The 22,035-nt window shown below is 54.4% G+C and overlaps 1 protein-coding gene across 4 annotated transcripts in view; it reads left to right on the forward strand.

The window, feature by feature from the left end:
- The window catches only part of rfx5 (regulatory factor X, 5), a 38,204-nt gene extending 19,945 nt beyond the window's left edge, over positions 1-18,259 (forward strand). For all 4 annotated transcript variants that reach the window (XM_060820830.1, XM_060820831.1, XM_060820833.1 and 1 more), the window contains 5 exons: positions 2,671-2,787; positions 9,915-9,996; positions 11,878-12,079; positions 13,956-14,047; positions 17,223-18,259. In XM_060820830.1, the coding sequence (XP_060676813.1) occupies positions 2,671-2,787; positions 9,915-9,996; positions 11,878-12,079; positions 13,956-14,047; positions 17,223-17,912 (1,183 nt within the window). In that variant the 3' untranslated portion in view covers positions 17,913-18,259. The remainder of the gene's footprint in view (positions 1-2,670; positions 2,788-9,914; positions 9,997-11,877; positions 12,080-13,955; positions 14,048-17,222) is intronic.
- Positions 18,260-22,035: the final 3,776 nt, after the last annotated feature.

Raw genomic sequence — 22,035 nt, forward strand, 5'->3', positions numbered from 1 at the left:
CCCCTACACACGCACACACACACACTCTCACATGGTCTCCACACACACACACACACTCTCTCTCACTTGGTCTCCCCTACACACACACACACACACACACGTGAATTTTGTACTTGCAGGAGCTGCATAACTCCCTGTAAGGTTCTGTAACTCCCACTTTAGAATCGGAACCGGCCTGACCTAACATTGGCACACAGACAGACTTTAACCTCACACCTTCACCATCTGAGCTGAGATGGCACCTATTGTGAAGAGCTATCCTGAGAGTGTAACTTGAAATCAAGTTCTGGGATTTAAACGAACATGACCATTCGAAAAGACGAAAGACTGAAGCTAAATTAATTTGATATTGCATTCCATGACCCTGTGGCTATAAATTCTGTGTCGTATGATCCTGCTCCACACCCACACCCACCTGATGCAGGAGCGGCGCTCCAAAAGCTAGTGCTTCCCAATAAACCTGCTGAACGATAACCTGGTGTGGTGTGGTTTTTGACTCTTAGTGATTGAGATGTTAAAGGAAGTGGAAACGATCAGATGAAAGCCTGGCCCATTGAGAGTGAAGTTGACCAGCCGCGGGCTGTGGTCGGGGAGGGAGAAGACATGGGAGTTACGAGAGACACGGGGTCCTGCTCCGACACCCTGAACACTCAGAGGCCGGGGAGTGGGAAGCGGGCTGGCGTTCCTCCCGGCTGGTGTGGAGCTCCATTGGAATGCCGGGCCGGCCCCCGGAAACGTTGGCTCTCGCAAGCTGCTATTGGTTGAGGGCACAGCACTACAGGGTTTGGAGACAAAGAGGCAGAGCCATCAGTCTGTCAGAGGGGAGCTCACCAGCGTGAAGGAGATCTGCTGTTGCGATCTGCTGACAGGGCAGACGAGGTTGAGAGAGAGAGAGAGAGTTACAAGGGCAGTTCTCGCCACGCCACGGTCAAAAGCCAGCCCCACACCCCACCACTGTGCCATGGGTGGGTACGTACAAGATCCTGAGGGGTGCATACTAGGAGGGTGGTTCCGCTCTCATTGCGCGCTATTGGGGGGTGGGTGGAGAAGAGGAATCTCGAACCAGTGCCTCAATGGCTCTCCAGTGTATGATGGGCAGGAATTCCCCCCCCTCCCCCTGGCAGACAGCCATGGGTCGCTGGAATTCCCTACCCCTGCAGAGCGCTGAATGTGTATCAAGGCAGATTTCTCATCAGTGAGGTAGCTGGGTGTCCTTGGGGGTCAAATAGGAGGATATCTCTGCCTCTGTGACACTCCCAGTCAGTCTCTCTCTCCCTCTCTCTCTCTCTCTCTCTCTCTGTCGCTGTCTGTCTCTTGCTCGCTCCTCCTTCTCTCTCTCTCCCACCCTCCATCCCTCTCTCTCTCTCGCGCTCTTTCGCTCCCCCACTCTCTCGCTCTCTCTCATTCCCCCCCTCTCTCTATCGTTCCCCCACCCTCTCTCTTGTTCCCCCACCCTCTCTCTCTCTCCCCTTCTCTCTCCCCCTCTCTCGTTTCCCCACCCTCTCTCTCGTTCCCCTCGCTCTCTCTCCCCCACCCTCTCTCTCTCTCCCCCTCGCTCTCCCCCTCTCTCGTTTCCCCCACCCTCTCTCTCCAGCTCCCCCACTCATTCTCTCTCTCCTGCTACTCCACACCCCCCCCCCCAGCTTCCCCACTCTCTTGCTCTCTCCCCTTAATCCCCCCTTTGTCTCACACCACCCGTCTCTCTCTCTCTCTCTCTCTCTCTCTCTCACATCCCGTCTCTCACCCCCCATCTCTTGCTTCCCCATCTCTCGCGTTCCCTCGGTCTCTTGCAGCACCCACCCATCCCCGTCTCTTGCCCCTTGCCATACCCTCCCATGGATAAGTGGGGAGTATTCCCTCACCCTCCTAACTCGGGCCTGGTCGATGGTGGGACAGGCTTTGGGGAGGAGGGAGTCAGGAGGGGAGTTACTCGCTGCAGGATTCTCAGCCTCTGACCCTGCTCTTGTAGCCCCTGTGTATTTATATGTACTGGATCCAGTTCAGTTTCTGGTCAATGGTAACCCCCAGGACGCTGTTAGTGGAGGGGGATTCAGTGATGGTAACACCATTGAATGTCAAGGGGGCAATGGTTAGTTTCTCTCTCAATGGTAACCCCCAGGATGTTCATAGTGGGGGGGGGGGGATTCAGTGATGGTAACACCATTGAACATCAAGGGGGCGATGGTTAGATTCTCTCTCAATGGGAACCCCCAGGATGTTGATAGTGGGGGGATTCAGTGATGGTAACACCATTGAACATCAAGGGGGCGATGGTTAGATTCTCTCTCAATGGTAACCCCCAGGATGTTCATAGTGGGGGGATTCAGTGATGGTAACACCATTGAACGTCAAGGGGGCGATGGTTAGATTCTCTCTCAATGGTAACCCCCAGGATGTTGATAGTGGGGGGATTCAGTGATAGTAACACCATTGAACGTCAAGGGGGCGATGGTTAGATTCTCTCTCAATGGGAACCCCCAGGATGTTGATAGTGGGGGGATTCAGTGACGGTAACACCATTGAACGTCAAGGGGATGATGGTTGGGTTCTCTCTGCTGCAGACTGTCCACCGCAGAAGTGTCCCATGTGTCGACCCAGTAGCATGATGGGAATGTGGGGAGAATGGTGATGCAGGAGTAAACCGGGAGCCTTCCTGTTCTCTCTTTGCAGGCGATACTGTGACAACCTCTCTTACCGACTCCTGAGCGCAGCCAACTTCGGCAAGATCATGAGGGACGTCTTCCCTAACTTCAAGGCGCGGCGGTTAGGAGGGAGAGGTCAATCCAAATATCCTTACCATGTGTGAGCGAAAACGGCGAGGGGTGGGCTATGGAAACCAGCGTCAATACTGCCCTTTGCTGGAAGGCACGCAGGCTCAGGGGTTAGCTCAACTTGTTCACAGCGCCACAGACCCAGGTTCGAGTCCCGGCGCGGGCGCCTGTCTGTGTGAGGTTTCCTTCAGGTGCTCTGGTTTCCTCCCATTGTCTGAAGAAGTGCAGGTTAGGGTGGATTGGCCATGCTACATTGTCCCCTAGTGCCCAGGGATATGCAGGTTAGGGTGGATTGGCCATGCTAAATTGTCCCACAGTGCCCAGGGATGTGCGGGTTAGGGTGGGTTGGCCATGCTACATTGTCCCCTAGTGCCCAGGGATGTGCAGGTTAGGGTGGATTGGCCATGCTAAATTGTCCCATAGTGCCCAGGGATGTGCAGGGAAGGGTGGATTGGCCATGCTAAATTGTCCCATAGTGCCCAGGGATGTGCAGGTTAGGGTGGATTGGCCATGCTACATTGTCCCCTAGTGCCCAGGGATGTGCAGGTTAGGGTGGATTGGCCATGCTAAATTGTCCCCTAGTGCCCAGGGATGTGCAGGTTAGGGTGGATTGGCCATGCTAAATTGTCCCATAGTGCCCAGGGATGTGCAGGTTAGGGTGGACTGGCCATGTTAAATTGTCCCGTAGTGCCCAGGGATGTGCAGGTTAGGGTGGATTGGCCATGCTACATTGTCCCGTAGTGCCCAGGGATGTGCAGGTTAGGGTGGATTGGCCATGCTAAATTGTCCCATAGTGCCCAGGGATGTGCAGGTTAGGGTGGATTGGCCATGCTAAACTGTCCCATAGTGCCCAGGGATGTGCAGGTTAGGGTGGATTGGCCATGCTACATTGTCCCATAGTGCCCAGGCATGTGCAGGTCAGGGTGGATTGGCCATGCTACAGTGTCCCCTAGTGCCCAGGGATGTGCAGGTTAGGGTGGACTGGCCATGCTAAATTGTCCCCTAGTGCCCAGGGATGTGCAGGTTAGGGTGGATTGGCCATGCTAAGTTGTCCCGTAGTGCCCAGGGATGTGCAGGTTAGGGTGGAGTGGCCATGCTAAATTGTCACCTAGTGCCCAGGGATATGCAGGTTAGGGTGGACTGGCCATGCTAAACTGTCCCATAGTGCCCAGGGATGTGCAGGTCAGGGTGGATTGGCCATGCTAAACTGTCCCATAGTGCCCAGGGATGTGCAGGTTAGGGTGGATTGGCCATGCTAAATTGTCCCATAGTGCCCAGGGATGTGCAGGTCAGGGTGGATTGGCCATGCTAAATTGTCCCATAGTGCCCAGGGATGTGCAGGTCAGGGTGGATTGGCCATGCTAAATTGTCCCATAGTGCCCAGGGATGTGCAGGTTAGGGTGGATTGGCCATGCTACATTGTCCCATAGTACCCAGGGATGTGCAGGTTAGGGTGGATTGGCCATGCTACATTGTCCCATAGTGCCCAGGGATGTGCAGGTTAGGGTGGATTGGCTATGCTAAATTGTCCCCTAGTGCCCAGGGATGTGCAGGTTAGGGTGGATTGGCCATGCTAAATTGTCCCCTAGTGCCCAGGGATGTGCAGGTTAGGGTCGATTGGCCATGCTAAATTGTCCCATAGTGCCCAGGGATGTGCAGGTTAGGGTGGACTGGCCATGTTAAATTGTCCCCTAGTGCCCAGGGATGTGCAGGTTAGGGTGGATTGGCCATGCTACATTGTCCCCTAGTGCCCAGGGATGTGCAGGTTAGGGTGGATTGGCCATGCTAAATTGTCCCCTAGTGCCCAGGGATGTGCAGGTTAGGGTGGATTGGCCATGCTAAATTGTCCCATAGTGCCCAGGGATGTGCAGGTTAGGGTGGACTGGCCATGTTAAATTGTCCCGTAGTGCCCAGGGATGTGCAGGTTAGGGTGGATTGGCCATGCTACATTGTCCCACAGTGCTCAGGGATGTGCAGGTTAGGGTGGATTGGCCATGCTAAATTGTCCCATAGTGCCCAGGGATGTGCAGGTTAGGGTGGATTGGCCATGCTAAATTGTCCCATAGTGCCCAGGGATGTGCAGGTTAGGGTGGATTGGCCATGCTACATTGTCCCATAGTGCCCAGGCATGTGCAGGTCAGGGTGGATTGGCCATGCTACAGTGTCCCCTAGTGCCCAGGGATGTGCAGGTTAGGGTGGACTGGCCATGCTAAATTGTCCCCTAGTGCCCAGGGATGTGCAGGTTAGGGTGGATTGGCCATGCTAAGTTGTCCCGTAGTGCCCAGGGATGTGCAGGTTAGGGTGGATTGGCCATGCTAAATTGTCCCCTAGTGCCCAGGGATATGCAGGTTAGGGTGGACTGGCCATGCTAAACTGTCCCATAGTGCCCAGGGATGTGCAGGTCAGGGTGGATTGGCCATGCTAAACTGTCCCATAGTGCCCAGGGATGTGCAGGTTAGGGTGGATTGGCCATGCTAAATTGTCCCATAGTGCCCAGGGATGTGCAGGTCAGGGTGGATTGGCCATGCTAAATTGTCCCATAGTGCCCAGGGATGTGCAGGTTAGGGTGGATTGGCCATGCTACATTGTCCCATAGTGCCCAGGGATGTGCAGGTTAGGGTGGATTGGCTATGCTAAATTGTCCCCTAGTGCCCAGGGATGTGCAGGTTAGGGTGGATTGGCCATGCTAAATTGTCCCCTAGTGCCCAGGGATGTGCAGGTTAGGGTGGATTGGCCATGCTAAATTGTCCCATAGTGCCCAGGGATGTGCAGGTTAGGGTGGACTGGCCATGTTAAATTGTCCCCTAGTGCCCAGGGATGTGCAGGTTAGGGTGGATTGGCCATGCTACATTGTCCCGTAGTGCCCAGGGATGTGCAGGTTAGGGTGGATTGGCCATGCTAAATTGTCCCGTAGTGCCCAGGGATGTGCAGGTCAGGGTGGATTGGCCATGCTAAATTGTCCCATAGTGCCCAGGGATGTGCAGGTCAGGGTGGATTGGCCATGCTAAACTGTCCCATAGTGCCCAGGGATGTGCAGGTTAGGGTGGATTGGCCATGTAACATTGTCCCATAGTGCCCAGGCATGTGCAGGTCAGGGTGGATTGGCCATGCTAAATTGTCCCCTAGTGCCCAGGGATGTGCAGGGTAGGGTGGATTGGCCATGCTACATTGTCCCATAGTGCCCAGAGATGTGCAGGTTAGGGTGGATTGGCCATGCTAAATTGTCCCATAGTGCCCAGGGATGTGCAGGTTAGGGTGGATTGGCCATGCTACATTGTCCCATAGTGCCCAGGGATGTGCAGGTTAGGGTGGATTGGCCATGCTAAATTGTCCCATAGTGCCCAGGGATGTGCAGGTCAGGGTGGATTGGCCATGCTAAATTGTCCCATAGTGCCCAGGGATGTGCAGGTTAGGGTGGATTGGCCATGCTACATTGTCCCATAGTGCCCAGGGATGTGCAGGTTAGGGTGGATTGGCCATGCTAAATTGTCCCATAGTGCCCAGGGATGTGCTGGTTAGGGTGGATTGGCCATGCTACATTGTCCCATAGTGCCCAGAGATGTGCAGGTTAGGGTGGATTGGCCATGCTAAATTGTCCCATAGTGCCCAGGGATGTGCTGGTTAGTGTGGATTGGCCATGCTACATTGTCCCATAGTGTCCAGGGATGTGCAGGTCAGGGTGGATTGGCCATGCTAAATTGTCACATAGTGCCTAGGGATGTGCAGGCTAGGGTGGATTGGCCATGCTACATTGTCCCATAGTGTCCAGGGATGTGCAGGTCAGGGTGGATTGGCCATGCTAAATTGCCCATAGTGCCCAGGGATGTGCAGGTTAGGGTGGATTGGCCATGCTACATTGTCCCATAGTGCCCAGGGATGTGCAGGTTAGGGTGGATTGGCTATGCTAAATTGTCCCGTAGTGCCCAGGGATGTGCAGGTCAGGGTGGATTGGCCATGCTACATTGTCCCATAGTGCCCAGGGATGTGCAGGTTAGGGTGGATTGGCCATGCTACATTGTCCCATAGTGCCCAGGGATGTGCAGGTTAGGGTGGATTGGCCATGCTAAATTGTCCCATAGTGCCCAGGGATGTGCAGGTTAGGGTGGATTGGCCATGCTAAATTGTCCCATAGTGCCCAGGGATGTGCAGGTTAGGGTGGATTGGCTATGCTAAATTGTCCCATAGTGCCCCAGGGATGTGCAGGTTAGGGTGGATTGGCCATGCTAAATTGTCCCATAGTGCCCAGGGATGTGCAGGTTAGGGTGGATTGGCTATGCTAAATTGTCCCATAGTGCCCAGGGATGTGCAGGTCAGGGTGGATTGGCTATGCTAAATTGTCCCATAGTGCCCAGGGATGTGCAGGTTAGGGTGGATTGGCCATGGGAAATGTACGGTTACAGGGACAGGGTGAGGTGGTTGGAATGGGATGCTCTCCGGAAGGCTGGTGTAACTTGGTCGGTCTAATAGCCTGCTGTGGGAGGGTCAGTGCTGAGGGAGTGGGTGCTGTGGGAGGGTCAGTGCTGAGGGAGTGGGTGCTGTGAGAGGGTCAGTGCTGAGGGAGTGGGTGCTGTGGGAGGGTCAGTGCTGAGGGAGGGTGCTGTGGGAGGGTCAGTGCTGAGGGAGTGGGTGCTGTGGGAGGGTCAGTGCTGAGGGAGCGGGTGCTGTGGGAGGGTCAGTGCTGCGGGAGTGGGTGCTGTGGGAGAGTCAGCGCCGAGGGAGCGGGCGCTGTGGGAGGGTCAGTGCTGAGGGAGTGGGTGCTGTGGGAGGGTCAGTGCTGAGGGAGTGGGTGCTGTGAGAGGGTCAGTGCTGAGGGAGTGGGTGCTGTGGGAGGGTCAGTGCTGAGGGAGGGTGCTGTGGGAGGGTCAGTGCTGAGGGAGTGGGTGCTGTGGGAGAGTCAGCGCTGAGGGAGCAGGTGCTGTCGGAAGGTCAGCTCTGAGGGAGTGCGTGCTGTGGGAGAGTCAGCGCCGAGGGAGCGGGCGCTGTCGGGTGGTTCAGTGCTGAGGGAGCGGGTGCTGTCGTGTGTGTCAGTGCTGAGGGAGCGGGTGCTGTCGGGTGAGTCAGCGCGATGAGAGAGGATATTCAGGTAATCCTCTGTCTGAAGTGGGAGTAAAGGATTCTTCTGCCACTGTTGTCATTCAGTCTGTCTGTGTTCTTGGCCAGGTGACCATTTGTAGCCCATTACTAATTGCCCTGAACACAGACTCGTTCTGAATACAGTTCTGATGTGACCCAATTGCTGGGCTGCTGGTGTCACTGACTTGATCATACCGCACTGAAACAGACCATTAGATCCAGCCAGTCCATCATCCCAAACTAAACTCCTGGACCATATCCCTCCAAACATTTCACATTCGGGTATTTACCCAAATGTCTTTTAAACGTTGTAACTGTTCCCCCATCCACACACGAACCACTCTCTGTGTTAATAAACGTGCCTCTTTGGTCTTTTTTATTAAATCTCTCCCCTCTCCCCTTAAAAATGTGCGCCTCGCCTTGAAATCTCCCACCCCACCTGCCATGCCCACATCTCTACTCCTCCTGATTTTGTCAACCTTTGTCGGTCACCTCTCAACCTCCGCTGCACCAGTGAAAAAAAAGTCCCAGTCTATCCTGCTTCTCCTTCTATCTCAAACCCTCCGCACCCAGTAGCATCCGGGTAAATCTCTTCCGAACCCTCTCCAGTTTAATAATCTCCTTCCTGTAACAGGGCGACCAGAACTGGACACAGTCCTCCAGACGAGGCCTCACCAATGTCCTGTACAACCCCACCTTGCAGATTTCCCTCCCCCCTCCTTAACCCTTCAACCAGAAATTGCGGGAATGGCTCAGCAGGTCTGGCATCAGCCTGAGGAAAGCTCGCCGGACCCGAAACGGACTTTCCCTTCTGCTTCCGTTCCGGATTTCCAGCCTCCGCAGTCCTTTCGGATTCTTAAACCAATCGGGCAGGTTCGCAGTTGGGATCGCGAGTTGCGAATCGCAGCCTGGTCGCAGCCCCTCCAGGGCTCTCGGGCGGTGCCTCTCTGTCTCCTGCAGGCTGGGTGGTGGGAGTATGACACTCACATGCTGTCTGTCTCCCTTACACACACACACACACACACACACACACACACACACACACACTCGCAGTTAGACGCCATTCTCACCGTCCAATCTAGATAGAGCTGTCCAGCACGGAGACAGACCCTTTCCGCTCACCTCGTCCATGCCGACCAGATATCCCAACCTAATCCAGTCCCATTTGCCAGCACCCAGCCCTCCAAACCCTCCCTACTCATGTCCCCATCCAGATGCCTTTTAAATGCTGTCATTGTATCAGCTCCCACCACTTTCTCTGGCAGCTCAGTCCACACATGAACCACCCTCTGGGTAAAAAAGTTGCCCCTTAGGTCCCTTTTGTATCTTTCCCCTCTCACCCTAAACCTATGCCCCTCTAGTTCTGGACTCCCCCACCCCAGGGAAAAGATTTTGTCCATTTAAGCAAAAGTGCAGACTATAGATGCTGGAGATTAGAGTCGAGAGTGTGTGCTGGAAGAGCGCAGCAGGTCAGGCAGCATCTGATGAAGGGCTTTTGCCCGAAACATCGATTTTCCTGCTCCTCGTCTGCTGCCTGACCTGCTGCGCTTTTCCAGCACCACACTCTCAACCTTGTCCATTCACCCTATCCATGACCCTCATGATTTTGTAAACCTCTATAAGGTCACCCCTCAGCCTCCGACGCTCCAGGGAAAACAGCCCCAGCCTGTTCAGCCTCTCCCTGTAGCTCAAACCCTCCAACATCCTTGTCAATCTTCTCTGAACCCTTTCACGTTTCACAATATCTTTCCGATAGGAAGGAGACCAGAATTGCACGCAATATTCCAACAGTGGCCTCACCAATGTCCTGTACAGCCGCAACATGACCTCCCAACTCCTGTACTCAATACTCTGACCAATAAAGGGAAGCATACCAAACGCTGCCTTCACTATCCTATCTACCTGCGACTCCACTTTCAAGGAGCTATGAACCTGCACTCCAAGGTCTCTTTGTTCAGCAACACTCCCCAGGACCTTACCACTAAGGTGTATAAGACCTGCTAAGATTTGCTTTCCCACAATGCAGCACAGATGGTCCATGTATATTTGAAGTTCTTGACTCACTCCAACATACTGCTACGGTGGGATCAGGAGGAAGACCGTGGTCAACATGCCCTCCCTCCCCAGCCTGGATCTGAAGCCACAGGAGCCAGTGAGTAGGACACGGCGATGTATACGGGGCATGGGGTTTTCCTGTGGGTCTTTCATCCTTTAAAAGCTGTGCACTAATCTGAAAAGTGTGGCGCTGGAAAAGCACAGCAGGCCAGGCAGCAGCCGAGGAGCAGGAGAGTCGACGTTTCGAGCGTGCCCTCACCAGGAATCAGCTTCCGGCCGAAATGTCGAGTCTCCTGCTCCTGCCTGACCGGCTGTGCTTTTCCAGCCCCACACTGACTCTCCCAGCATCTGCAGTCCACCCTTTTTCAGTCTGCAAAGCCTCCTGAATCTTTGGCAAGCCAGGAGTCGTTCAGAAAGAGTACTGCTACGTTGTTGGAGGGTCAGCACTGAGGGAGCGGGCACTGTCGGAGGGTCAGCGTTGAGGGAGCGGGCACTGTGGGAGGGTCAGCGCTGAGGGAGTGGGCACTGTCGGGTCAGCGCTGAGGGAGCGGGCACTGTGGGAGTGTCGGCGCTGAGGGAGCGGGCGCGGTGGGAGGGTCAGGGCTGAGGGAGTGGGTGCTGTCGGAAGGTCAGGGCTGAGGGAGTGGGCGCTGTCGGAGTGTCGGCGCTGAGGGAGCGGGCACGGTGGGAGGGTCAGCGCTGATGGAGCGGGCACTATGAGAGGGTCAGTGCTGAGGGAACGGTCACTGTCGGAGGGTCAGTGCTGAGGGAGCGAGCGCTGTCGGAGGGTCAGTGCTGAGAGAGCGAGCGCTGTTGGGGGGTCAGTGCTGAGGGAGTGGGCACCTTTGGAGGGTCAGTGCTGAGGGAGCGGGTGCTGTCGGAGGGTCGACGCTGAGGGAGAAAACATTGTCTTGCACAGCTTCGGACAGTGCTACCTGCTCTATCTGAATTCCTCTCCTGATCTTCCTAATCCCTCTCCTGTTCGTACGGTAGGTCCAATTTCATTTCACTTTATCCCTGTTCAGTTTCACCATACCTGTCTGTCTGTCTGTGTGTGTCTCTGTCTGTATGTCTGTCTCGCTCTCTCTCTCCCTTGCGCGCTCTCTCTCTCTCTCTCTCCCCTGCCCCGAGTGGTCTCACCATGTCTGTCTGTCTCTCTCCCTGTCCCTGCCCCTGAGTGGTCTCACCATGTCTGTCTGTCTGTCTCTCTCCCCTCCCCTGCCCCTGAGTGGTCTCACCATGTCTGTTTGTCTGTCTCTCCCCTCCCCTGCCCCTGAGTGGTCTCACCATGTCTGTCTGTCTGTCTCTCTCCCTGTCCCTGCCCCTGAGTGGTCTCACCATGTCTGTCTGTCTGTCTCTCTCCCCTCCCCTGCCCCTGAGTGGTCTCACCATGTCTGTCTGTCTGTCTCTCTCCCTGTCCCTGCCCCTGAGTGGTCTCACCATGTCTGTCTGTCTCTCTCCCTCTCCCCTGCCCCTGAGTGGTCTCACCATGTCTGTCTGTCTGTCTCTCTCCCTGTCCCTGCCCCTGAGTGGTCTCACCATGTCTGTCTGTCTGTCTCTCTCCCCGTCCCCCTGCCCCTGAGTGGTCTCACCATGTCTGTCTGTCTGTCTCTCTCCCCATTCCCTGCCCCTGAGTGGTCTCACCATGTCTGTCTGTCTCTCTCCCTGTCCCTGCCCCTGAGTGGTCTCACCATGTCTGTCTGTCTCTCTCCCTGTCCCTGCCCCTGAGTGGTCTCACCATGTCTGTCTGTCTGTCTCTCTCCCCGTCCCCCTGCCCCTGAGTGGTCTCACCATGTCTGTCTGTCTGTCTCTCTCCCTGTCCCTGCCCCTGAGTGGTCTCACCATGTCTGTCTGTCTCTCTCCCTCTCCCCTGCCCCTGAGTGGTCTCACCATGTCTGTCTGTCTCTCTCCCTGTCCCTGCCCCTGAGTGGTCTCACCATGTCTGTCTGTCTGTCTCTCTCCCCGTCCCCCTGCCCAGGTGGAAGCGAAGGAAGCTGGCAGTACGAAGCAGGATGAGGTGCTGATGTCAGCAGCCATCAGCCTGATCTGTGAGTGGGCGCAGCGGGTGCTGATGAGGCAGTTCGATACGGTGGTGGACCTGGCCTGCTTCCTCGTGAAGGAGCACCTCATCAGCCCCAGGACCAAGAACGCCGCCGTGGTGATGAAGGAGCTAAAGCATGGTGAGTGGTACCACCACCACCGCCTCCTCTAGCACCATCATCAACCAGTTGGTCAGCACCCGGCGCCGGGGTCCCGGGTTCGATTCCAGCCTCGGGGGCTTGTCTGTGGGCACTTCGCACATTCTCCCTGCCCCTCCCCCCCCCAGTGTCTATGTGGGTTTCCTCCGGGTGCTCCAGTTTCCACCCACAGTCCAAAGATGTGCAGGTTAGGGTGGATTGGCCATGCTAAATTGTCCCATAGTGCCCAGGGATGTGCAGGTTAGGGTGGATTGGCCATGCTAAATTGTTCCGTAGTGCCCAGGGATGTGCAGGTTAGGGTGGATTGACCATGCTAAATTGTCCCATAGTGCCCAGGGATGTGCAGGTTAGGGTGGATTGGCCATGCTAAATTGTCCCATAGTGCCCAGGGATGTGCAGGTTAGGGTGGATTGGCCATGCTAAATTGTCCCATGGTGCCCAGGGATGTGCAGGTTAGGGTGGATTGGCCATGCTAAATTGTCCCATGGTGCCCAGGGATGTGCAGGTTAGGGTGGATTGGCCATGCTAAATTGTCCCATAGTGCCCAGGGATGTGCAGGTTAGGGTGGATTGGCCATGCTAAATTGTCCCATAGTGCCCAGGGATGTGCAGGTTAGGGTGGATTGGCCATGCTAAATTGTCCCATGGTGCCCAGGGATGTGCAGGTTAGGGTGGATTGGCCATGCTAAATTGTCCCATGGTGCCCAGAGATGTGCAGGTTAGGGTGGATTGGCCATGCTAAATTGTCCCATGGTGCCCAGGGATGTGCAGGTTAGGGTGGATTGGCCATGCTAAATTGTCCCATGGTGCCCAGGGATGTGCAGGTTAGGGTGGATTGGCCCTGCTAAATTGTCCCATCGTGTCCAGGGATGTGTAGGTGCATTCGTCATGGGTAAGTGTGGAGCGATAGGATAGCGGGAATGGGTCTGGGTGGGATACTCTTGAGAGTGTCAGTATGCACCTGTTGGGCCGAAGGGCCTGTTTCCACACTGTCGGGATTCTGAGATTCACCGATCTGGTGGATCTCTTCCTTGGAGTTCCCAGGGAACCGGGGAGGCTGGCCCTTGTTTTCACTGGAATGAGGGGCGACGTGATGGCAGGGTGTAAGGTCACTTGGTGCTGTGAGTCCTTCTGGCGAATCAGGCCATTCGGTCCCTCGGGTGTGCCCTGCCTGTCTGTGAGATTGTTGACGGCTCCGATCATCCTCAACCCCCTCTCTCCTGCCTCTGTTCCCCATCACCTTCGATTCCCTTTCTGATGGAAAATCTCTCGAGGGCAGCCTAGGGGCTGTGCAAGGTTTTGGGGTGTGGGGGGGAGGGGGAGTGTTGTGTCTGGCAGGGGGGGTTTGTTTCCTTGACCGGCTCAGAGGAGAGTCAGTAGCCTGGGGAAAAGCCAGTGGGTCAGGCAGCGTCCGTGCTGAGAAACTGAATTCAGGTCAGATCTGTCAGAGCTCCCTGACTGGTTACAGTGATGATACGGGGAGTCGGGGACTCGCTGTCACGGGGAGTGGGGGGAGAATGGGGGGCTCGCTCCCACAGGGAGTGGGGGGGAGAATGGGGGACTCGCTCCCACAGGGAGTGGGGGGAGAATGGGGGACTCACTCCCACAGGGAGTAGGGGGAGAATGGGGACTCACTCCCACGGGGAGTGGTGGAGGGTGGGGATTGGGATAGGGTGAGCGAAAGAGGAGACAGCAGGTGTGGATCAGATTGACTGAATGGCCCACTTCTTTGGCATGTGGGAGTGAAGCCGAGGAACGCAGACGGGGAGATTCTAAGCGTGTGGTGTTGTTTTTTTTTAAAATGCGAGGCAATTCCTTTTGAAAGTTCTCAACACCCTGTCCGTGTGAATTTCTCGCAGAGAACGTTCTGAAATCGCCAAAGGACTCAAAATTCCGACAACAACCCAGGAACGCAGAGCAGGAGGGTGAAGAGAAATCACCAGACTCTCAGGTAAGGACCCGATATAAACCCATTCCCCTCAAAATATTTTAAAAAGCTGCTATTTATTACGGCAAATATAGCATGCTGTGATCCTGCTGCGATGTGATCAGTCAAACGACTTGATGGTGAACAAAACATAATTTATTTCAACACTACCTATGGAAGAAAGAGTAACTATTGTTAAACTTAACCGAATAATAGATTCAGTATCGATTACTAATTAACTGTTCCGATTTGGTAACTTCCCATAAACACACACCTTGGCAAAAAAAAAGGCAAATTCAGCACTGCTGCCTCACAGCGCCAGAGACCCGGGTTCAATTCCCACCTCAGGCAACTGTCTGTGTGGAGTTTGCACTTTATCCCCGTGTCTGTGTGGGTTTCCTCCGGGTGCTCCAGTTTCCTCCCACAGTCCAAAAAATGTACAGGTTAGGGTGGATTGGCCATGCTAAATTGTCCCATAGTGCCCTGGGATGTGCACGTCAGAGTGGATTGGCCATGCTGAATTGTCCCGTAGTGCCCAGGGATGTGCAGGTTAGGGTGGATTGGCCATGCTGAATTGTCCCGTAGTGCCCAGGGATGTGCAGGTTCAGGTGGATTGGCCATGCTCAATTGTCCCATAGTGCCCAGGGATGTGCAGGTCAGAGTGGGTTTGCCATGCTAAATTGTCCCGTAGTGCCCAGGGATGTGCAGGTTAGGGTGGATTGGCCATGCTCAATTGTCCCATAGTGTCCAGGGATGTGCAGGTTAGGGTGGATTGGCCATGCTAAATTGTCCTGTAGTGCCCAGGGATGTGCAGGTTAGGGTGGACTGGCCATGCTAAATTGTCCCATAGTGCCCAGGGATGTGCAGGTTAGGGTGGATTGGCCATACTAAATTGTCCCGTAGTGCCCAGGGATGTTCAGGTTAGGGAGGATTGGCCATGCTAAATTGTCCCATAGTGCCCAACGATGTACAGGTTAGAGTGGACTGGCCATCCAAAATTGTCCCGCAGTGCCCAGGGATGTGCAGGTTAGGGTGGATTGGCCATGCTAAATTGTCCCATAGTGCCCAGGGATGTGTAGGTTAGGGTGGATTGGCCGTGCTAAATTGTCCCGTAGTGCCCAGCGATGTGCAGGTTAGGGTGGATTGGCCATGGGAAATTGTCCCTAATTGAATCTAATCTCTCCCCCCGCACCCCTCCCCCCCCCAATCTAGGAGACTAGAACTTGAAGCTTTTTGTCTTGAACTCATTGGAGCTGGGATTGAGCATCTCCTCCATAGAGTCATAGAAATGTACAGCACGTAAACAGACCCTTCGGTTCAACCCATCCATGCCAACCAGTTATCCCAACCCAGTCTCGTCCCACCTGCCAGCACTTGGCCTATATCCCTCCAAACCCTTCCTATTCATGTTCCCATCCAGATGCCTTTTAAATGCTGTCATTGTACCAGCCCCCACCACTTCCTCTGGCAGCTCATTCCATACACGTACCACCCTCTATGAAAAAGTTGCCCCTCGGGTCCCTTCCCCCTATCACCATAACCCTATGCCCCTCTAGTTCTGGACTCCCTGAACCCAGAGAAAAGACCTTGTCTATTTACCCTATCCATGCCCCTCATAATTTTATAAACCTGTATATGGTCACCCCTCAGCCTCCAACGCTCCAGGGAAAACAGCCCCAGCCTGTTCAGCCTCTCCCTGTAGCTCAGACCGTCCAACCCTGGCAACATCCTTGAAAATCTTTTCTGGACCCTTTCAAGTTTCACAACATCTTTCCGATAGGAAGGAGACCAGAATTGAACACAATATTCCAACAGTGGCCTAACCAATGTCCTGTCCAGCCGCAACATGACCTCCCAACTCCTGTACTCAATACTCAGACCAATAAAGGAAAGCATACCAAACGCCGCCTTCACTATCCTATCTACCTGCGACTCCACTTTCAAGGAGCTATGAACCTGCACTCCAAGGTCTCTTTGTTCAGCAACACTCCCCAGGACCTTACCATTAAGTGTATAAGTCCTGCTAAAATTTGCTTTCCCAAAATGCAGCACCTCACATTTATCTGAATTAAACTCCATCTGCCACTTCTCAGCCCATTGGCCCATCTGGTCCAGATCCTGCTGTAATCTGAGGTAACCCTCTTCGCTGTCCACTACACCTCCAATTCTGCAAACTTACTAACTACACCTCTTATACTCACAACCAAATCATTAGTATAATTGACAAAAGGTAGTGGACCCAGCACTGATCCTTGTGGCACTCCACTGGTCACCAAGAAAGAATCCATCCACCACCATCACATGTTACCATCACTGAATCCCTCATGATGAGCATCAAGGGGGTTATGACTGTGAGAGAATCTCATCTTCACCCCTTTGACGTTCAATGATGTTACCGTCACTGAATCCCCCCACTATCACCATCCTGGGGGTTACCATTGAGAGAGAATCTAACCATCGTCCCCTTGACGTTCAATGGTGTTACCATCACTGAATCCCCCACTATCAACATCCTGGGGATTACCATTGACCAGAAACTGAACTGGACCCAGCCATAAACACACAGGGGCTACAAGAGCAGGGTCAGTGGCTGGGAATCCTGCAGTGAGTAACTCCCCTCCTGACTCCCTCCTCCCCAAAGCCTGTCCCACCATCGACCAGGCCCGAGTCAGGAGGGTGAGGGAATACTCCCCACTCGCCCCTGGATGGGGAGGGCAGCTCCGACAACACTCGGGAAGCTCGACACCATCCAGGGACAAAGCAGCAGCACCCCCCCCCACGTGATTGGCACCACACCCACAAACACCCCCCTTCCCTCCCACCCCCCCAGTCACAGCAGGGTGTACCGTCTACAAGACCCACTGCAGCCAGGCTCCTTAGACAGCACCTTCCCCAAACCCGTCACCTCTGGAGGGGGCGAGGGGCAGCAGGTACATGGGGAACACCAGCCCCTCCTGCAACGTTGTAGGTCTGGCGTTGGTAAGGCGGGAGTTTGTAAGTCACAGGCTGTAGCCTCCACCACTGGCTCCTTCAGGGAGGAGGGAGGTGGGGTGAGGCGCTAGGGAACTGCAGGTTTGTCCCTGTTTCCACCCCACATGGAGGGGGTGGTGGGTGTGAGTCTCCCTTTTGGGGTTGGAATAGGGAGGTTTCAGTGAAGGGGGTCTGGCCTTTGGTCATTTTCTCTCCCTCTCTCCGGCAGACGGAAAGCTCTAAGGGCAGGAAGGAGGAGCGTCCGGGAGCACCGCGAGGTAAACAGCCGGCGGCCGCGGTCGACGTGGACAGTGTCATTAACCGCTACGCCCCCATCAAGCCCAAGACGCAGGCCAAGGGCGTGCTGACCATCCCAGCGGCGCCCTGCCTCTCCCCGGCCGCCCTCCCCCTGCGCGTGGCCGCCCCCGTCTCCCTGGCGCTGTCGCCGGGCAACCGCCCGGCCGGGGTGGTCGTCACGGCGGCCGGGCCCCTCCCCCTGCTGAAGAACGTCGCCGTCCTCCTCCCAGGTCCCGCCGCCCCGCCCCCACCCCAGGAGCCCCTTCCCCCTCCCCCGCCCCCCAAGGTCGAGCGGCGTTGCCCCCACCCCGCGCCCAGGGGCTCCACCCCCACCAAGCGGCCGGCCCCGGGCGGGGCGCCAGCCTCCAAGAGGAAGCGGGGGCGCCCCCGCAAGGTGGTGGCCCCTCCAGCTGAGCCCGGGCAGCCCCCACCTCCCCCTCCCTGTGCCGCCCCCTCCTCCTCTTCGCCCCCCAGCGCCAACCCGCCCCCCGCCCGGGCCAGCGCGCCAACGGAGCAGGAGGCCCGCAAGACGTCGGTGATCCGCCCGGTGTGGTGGGCTGGGCACCCGGGGAGCAGGAGGACCCGGTCTCCCCCTCACAAAGCCCCCGCCCATCCCCCGTGACAGCGGCTCGTTTCCCCACCCCACCCCACCCTCCTGTCGTCAGCTGGCCGAGAGAGAGAGAGAGAGGAGGAGGGGGCACAGAAGAGCACACCTGACGTGCGCACAGCAGCAGGTACCACTCTGGGCCTGGGCCCCGGTTCGACATCCTGGAGGGCCCCACCCGAGTTGACTTTCACCGTGCCAGTGTTCAGCGGACTGTCGGGAGTGGTGACCTGCCGAAAGACACTCGTTCTTCTTTTTTTTGTTGTTTATTTTTCCCGTTTCCTCCGCTTTTATTTTTGACCTGTTGCTAATTTTGATAACTTACACATCCTAAGGTTGCTGTAAATACTTTACCGAAAGATAAACACCGAAACGTTTGGGTTTTTTAAAAAAAAATCACGACGCAAGGAGCACCCCTTCACGCCTTGTTCTTTTGAAAAACGAGGAAAAGCATCGCGGCCTGGAATCCCGCTCGGCCTGTGAGACTGCGCCCCTCTCCGTTTCACCAGACCATCTACAGAGTCTCCTTTGTCAGTGAGGCCAGCTGTGCCCTGGAGATCCTGCATCATGAAACATCGCGGCTGGAAGGTTAGCAAGCCGACCCGAGGGAAATCTGGGAGCCCAGGTCTCGGTTTGAACAAGAGGGGTTAAGACGCTACCTCTATATGTGCAGGTGAAGGACGAGGATCACAATCGAGTCCAGTACTCCGGTTGTAAACCGAGAGAGAGACACAACGTGCAGGCACACAAAATATGCTCACACAAATGGTCACACACAACGTCCAGGCACACAAAACACGTGCACACACAATGCACGTGCACACAAAATGCACACAACACGCACGCACAAAACGCGTGCACACAAAATGCACACACTGTGCATGCACGCCACATGCAAGCGTCCACAAAACGCTTGCACACACCCGCACGCACACAAAACGTGTGCACACACAATGCACGCGCACACAAAATGCACACAACGCGCACGCACAAAACGAGTGCACACAAAATGCACACAGTGTGCACGTACGCCACATGCATGCGCCCACAAAACGCTTGCACACACCCGCACGCACACAAAACGCGTGTACACAAAACGCTTGCGCACACAACATGCACACAACATGCGGGTACACAAAACGCGCGTGCACAAAATGTACACGCAATGTGCGCGTACACAAAACACGCACATTAAACGCGCACACACAAAATGCACACAATGTGCATACACAAGACACGCATGCACACAAAACACGTGTACACAAAACGCACGCACACAAAATGCACGCATACAAAACACGTGTGCACACAAAATGCACGCACACACAAAACACGTGCATACAAAATGCACACACAAAACACATACACACAAAAAGCATGCACACACACACCACGCACACAGAACCACACACACTTCCCCTAATGAGAGAAGTATTTGTTTACTGAAGGAAAACACAGGTTGCCCAGAGTGGAAGACAAAGAAAGCAGTCAAGGAGAGATTGAGATGTCAAATGGGTGTAAACGAGCGGGCGTTATCTGGACCAGACCAGATCCTCTAAAGATATTTTAAGAATGTAACTTACATCATCATTTGACCTTATTGTAAGGGTAAATGTGAAGTGAGTGTTCGAGATGTGATGCAACTGGTCAAACCACTCGACACAAATAGAGATAGTTTAAACGCTGTCGTTAAAATACAAACAAAAAAAGGAGTTGAGACTGACTTAACAATTGCGAAACCTATCAGAATAATAGATATGGCACCTGTTACTGATTAACTGTCCCGATACGGTAACATCCCATAAACACACCCCTCGGCAAAACATTCAGGCACCGATTATCAGATGCAGTTCTTCAATTCCGGAGGAAACAATGTCAAGAGAGATTAGATGAGATTACTTACAGTGTGGAAACAGGCCCTTCGGCCCAACAAGTCCACACCAACCCATACCCCTAACCTAACATGATGGGCAATTTAAGATGGCCAATTCACCCTAACCCACACATCTTTGGACTATGGGAGGAAACCCATGCAGACACGGGAAGAACGTGCAAACTCCATACGGTCAGTCACCTGAGGTGGGAATTGAACCCGGGTCTCTGGCGCTGTGAGGCAGCAGTGCTAACCACTGTGCCACCTCAGATTTTAAAGGAGGTAGCAGCTAGGAGACACTTTACTGGAGTCCTGACTCTTCTTAGACCTCAAAAGGCGTGTGACTGCGACAGACAGAAAAAAACAAATAAGCTTGACCTGGGTGGACTGACCACGGCCCTCCCGTCCTCACAAATAAGCAGAAGGTCTCCTCTGAATGATGACTTCCACAGCCCCTTCGGCCCCTCTGCCTTTACAACCCCACTTCAAAAAAAAAACGCACAGGATGAAATCACCTGCTGAAAGTGATAGCATCGTCACAGAGGAAAGGTCAGCCAGGCACTGCTGCATTGTGGGAGGGGTGGGAGCGCGAGGGACGGAGGACCTGCTCTGCGAAACGCTAACGTCCCCAAAGCGGGAAACGAGACCGCGTCCCTCAGGCTTGCCTGGAGCTTTGCCAGAACGGCCCAGGAGACGTTGACATGGGACGCCAGTTACTGCACTGAACTCGAACAAAAACAGTACCCCGGAGATCCGAAACGAGTGCGCTGGGGGAACGCAGCAGCGTAAGAGGAGAGAGAGAGTTAATAGTATGACCCTTCTTCGGAAGCTGATCGTAGCCAGGAAAAAAGTGTGGGTGTGTGCTGAAGGCCGGATGTGTGGTGGGGGAAGGAGTCAGCAGGGTAGATATGGGTAGGAGAGACTAGGCACTGCTTTAGGGGTAAGGAGAAATGTCTCCAGCCGGAGAGGGGGGAATCTGTGGAATTCACTGGCACAGCAGGCAGCAGAGGCCAGGTCATTGAGTATATTAAAGACGGAGATAGACAGATTGTTGTGGTTCTGTTCGCCGAGCTGGGAGTTTTTGTTGCAAACGTTTCGTCCCCTTTCTGGGTGACATCTTCAGTGCTTGGGAGCCTCCCAAGCACTGAAGATGTCACCCAGAAAGGGGACGAAACGTTTGCAACAAAAACTCCCAGCTCGGCGAACAGAACCACAACAACGAGTACCCGAGCTACAAATCTTCTCCCAAACTTAGGTAGACAGGTTCTTGGGGACAGAGGGTTACCGGGAGAATGGGGTTGAGGAACTTATCAGACATGATTGAATGGTGGAGCAGACCCACTCGACTGAATGGCCTAATTTCTGCCCCTATGGCTTAAGGTCACATTGCAGATAAAGTGAAAAGTCACACAACATCAGGTTACAGTCCAACAGGTTTCTTTGGAAGCACTAGCTTTCGGAGCGCTGCTCCTTCGTCAGGTGGTGAAGAAGCAACGCTCCGAAAGCTAGTGCTTCCAAACTGAACCCGGTGTTGTGCGCTTTTTAACTTTGTCCAACACCCCCAAATCATTATCACAGATAGGTGGAGACAGACCAGAGAGAGAGAGAGACTGTGAGGCAGGTGAAGGGATGGCTGGCCAGGGAAGGGGAATTGCCAAGAGTGGGGACTGTCAGGATTGGCTGCACTAAAAGCAGTTTGCGTGAGGACAAGGTGGCTAAAGGTGTTTGGGGCTTTTAAGTTATTGAGCGGGAACTGAGAATGCTGTTCCCCCCCAGTTTGCGCTGGAGCACTTCAGCTGTCAGAGAAATTAGCCCAATAAATTAAAGATTACAAAGCAGAGCTCGAAGTGAAATTGACAAATAGTTTATTAGTACTGCGATATAGCTAAAGAGAAATTGACTTAAGCTGAATAAGCACAGACAGTGTGTACTGGTACTGAGAATTTCTCTTCCTTGAGCTGAGGATGGAGCCAGGTTATACAGGAATCTTGTATAACGAGGTTAATTCGAATGGGGAAAATATGCAATGTATTTGGAAATGGAATAATCCAGTTACAGTGATGATCATTGGAATACAATTACTGGGAGACAGTATCAGTGGGACCAGGAGATTCCAGCTCTCTTTGCAGGTAGGTGAGAAAGTCTCTTTTGAAACAGTAAGGTGCTCCCATTATCCTGTCCTGGGAGCGAGGTCCTTGGTGGTGCTCCTCTGTCTGACCTGTCCTTTGTGTGGCTTTGGTATTGCTGTGTTATGAGACTGCCCTTGGG

The sequence above is a fragment of the Hemiscyllium ocellatum genome, chromosome 50, assembly GCF_020745735.1.
Source record: "Hemiscyllium ocellatum isolate sHemOce1 chromosome 50, sHemOce1.pat.X.cur, whole genome shotgun sequence".
In the NCBI taxonomy this organism is placed as follows: domain Eukaryota; kingdom Metazoa; phylum Chordata; class Chondrichthyes; order Orectolobiformes; family Hemiscylliidae; genus Hemiscyllium; species Hemiscyllium ocellatum.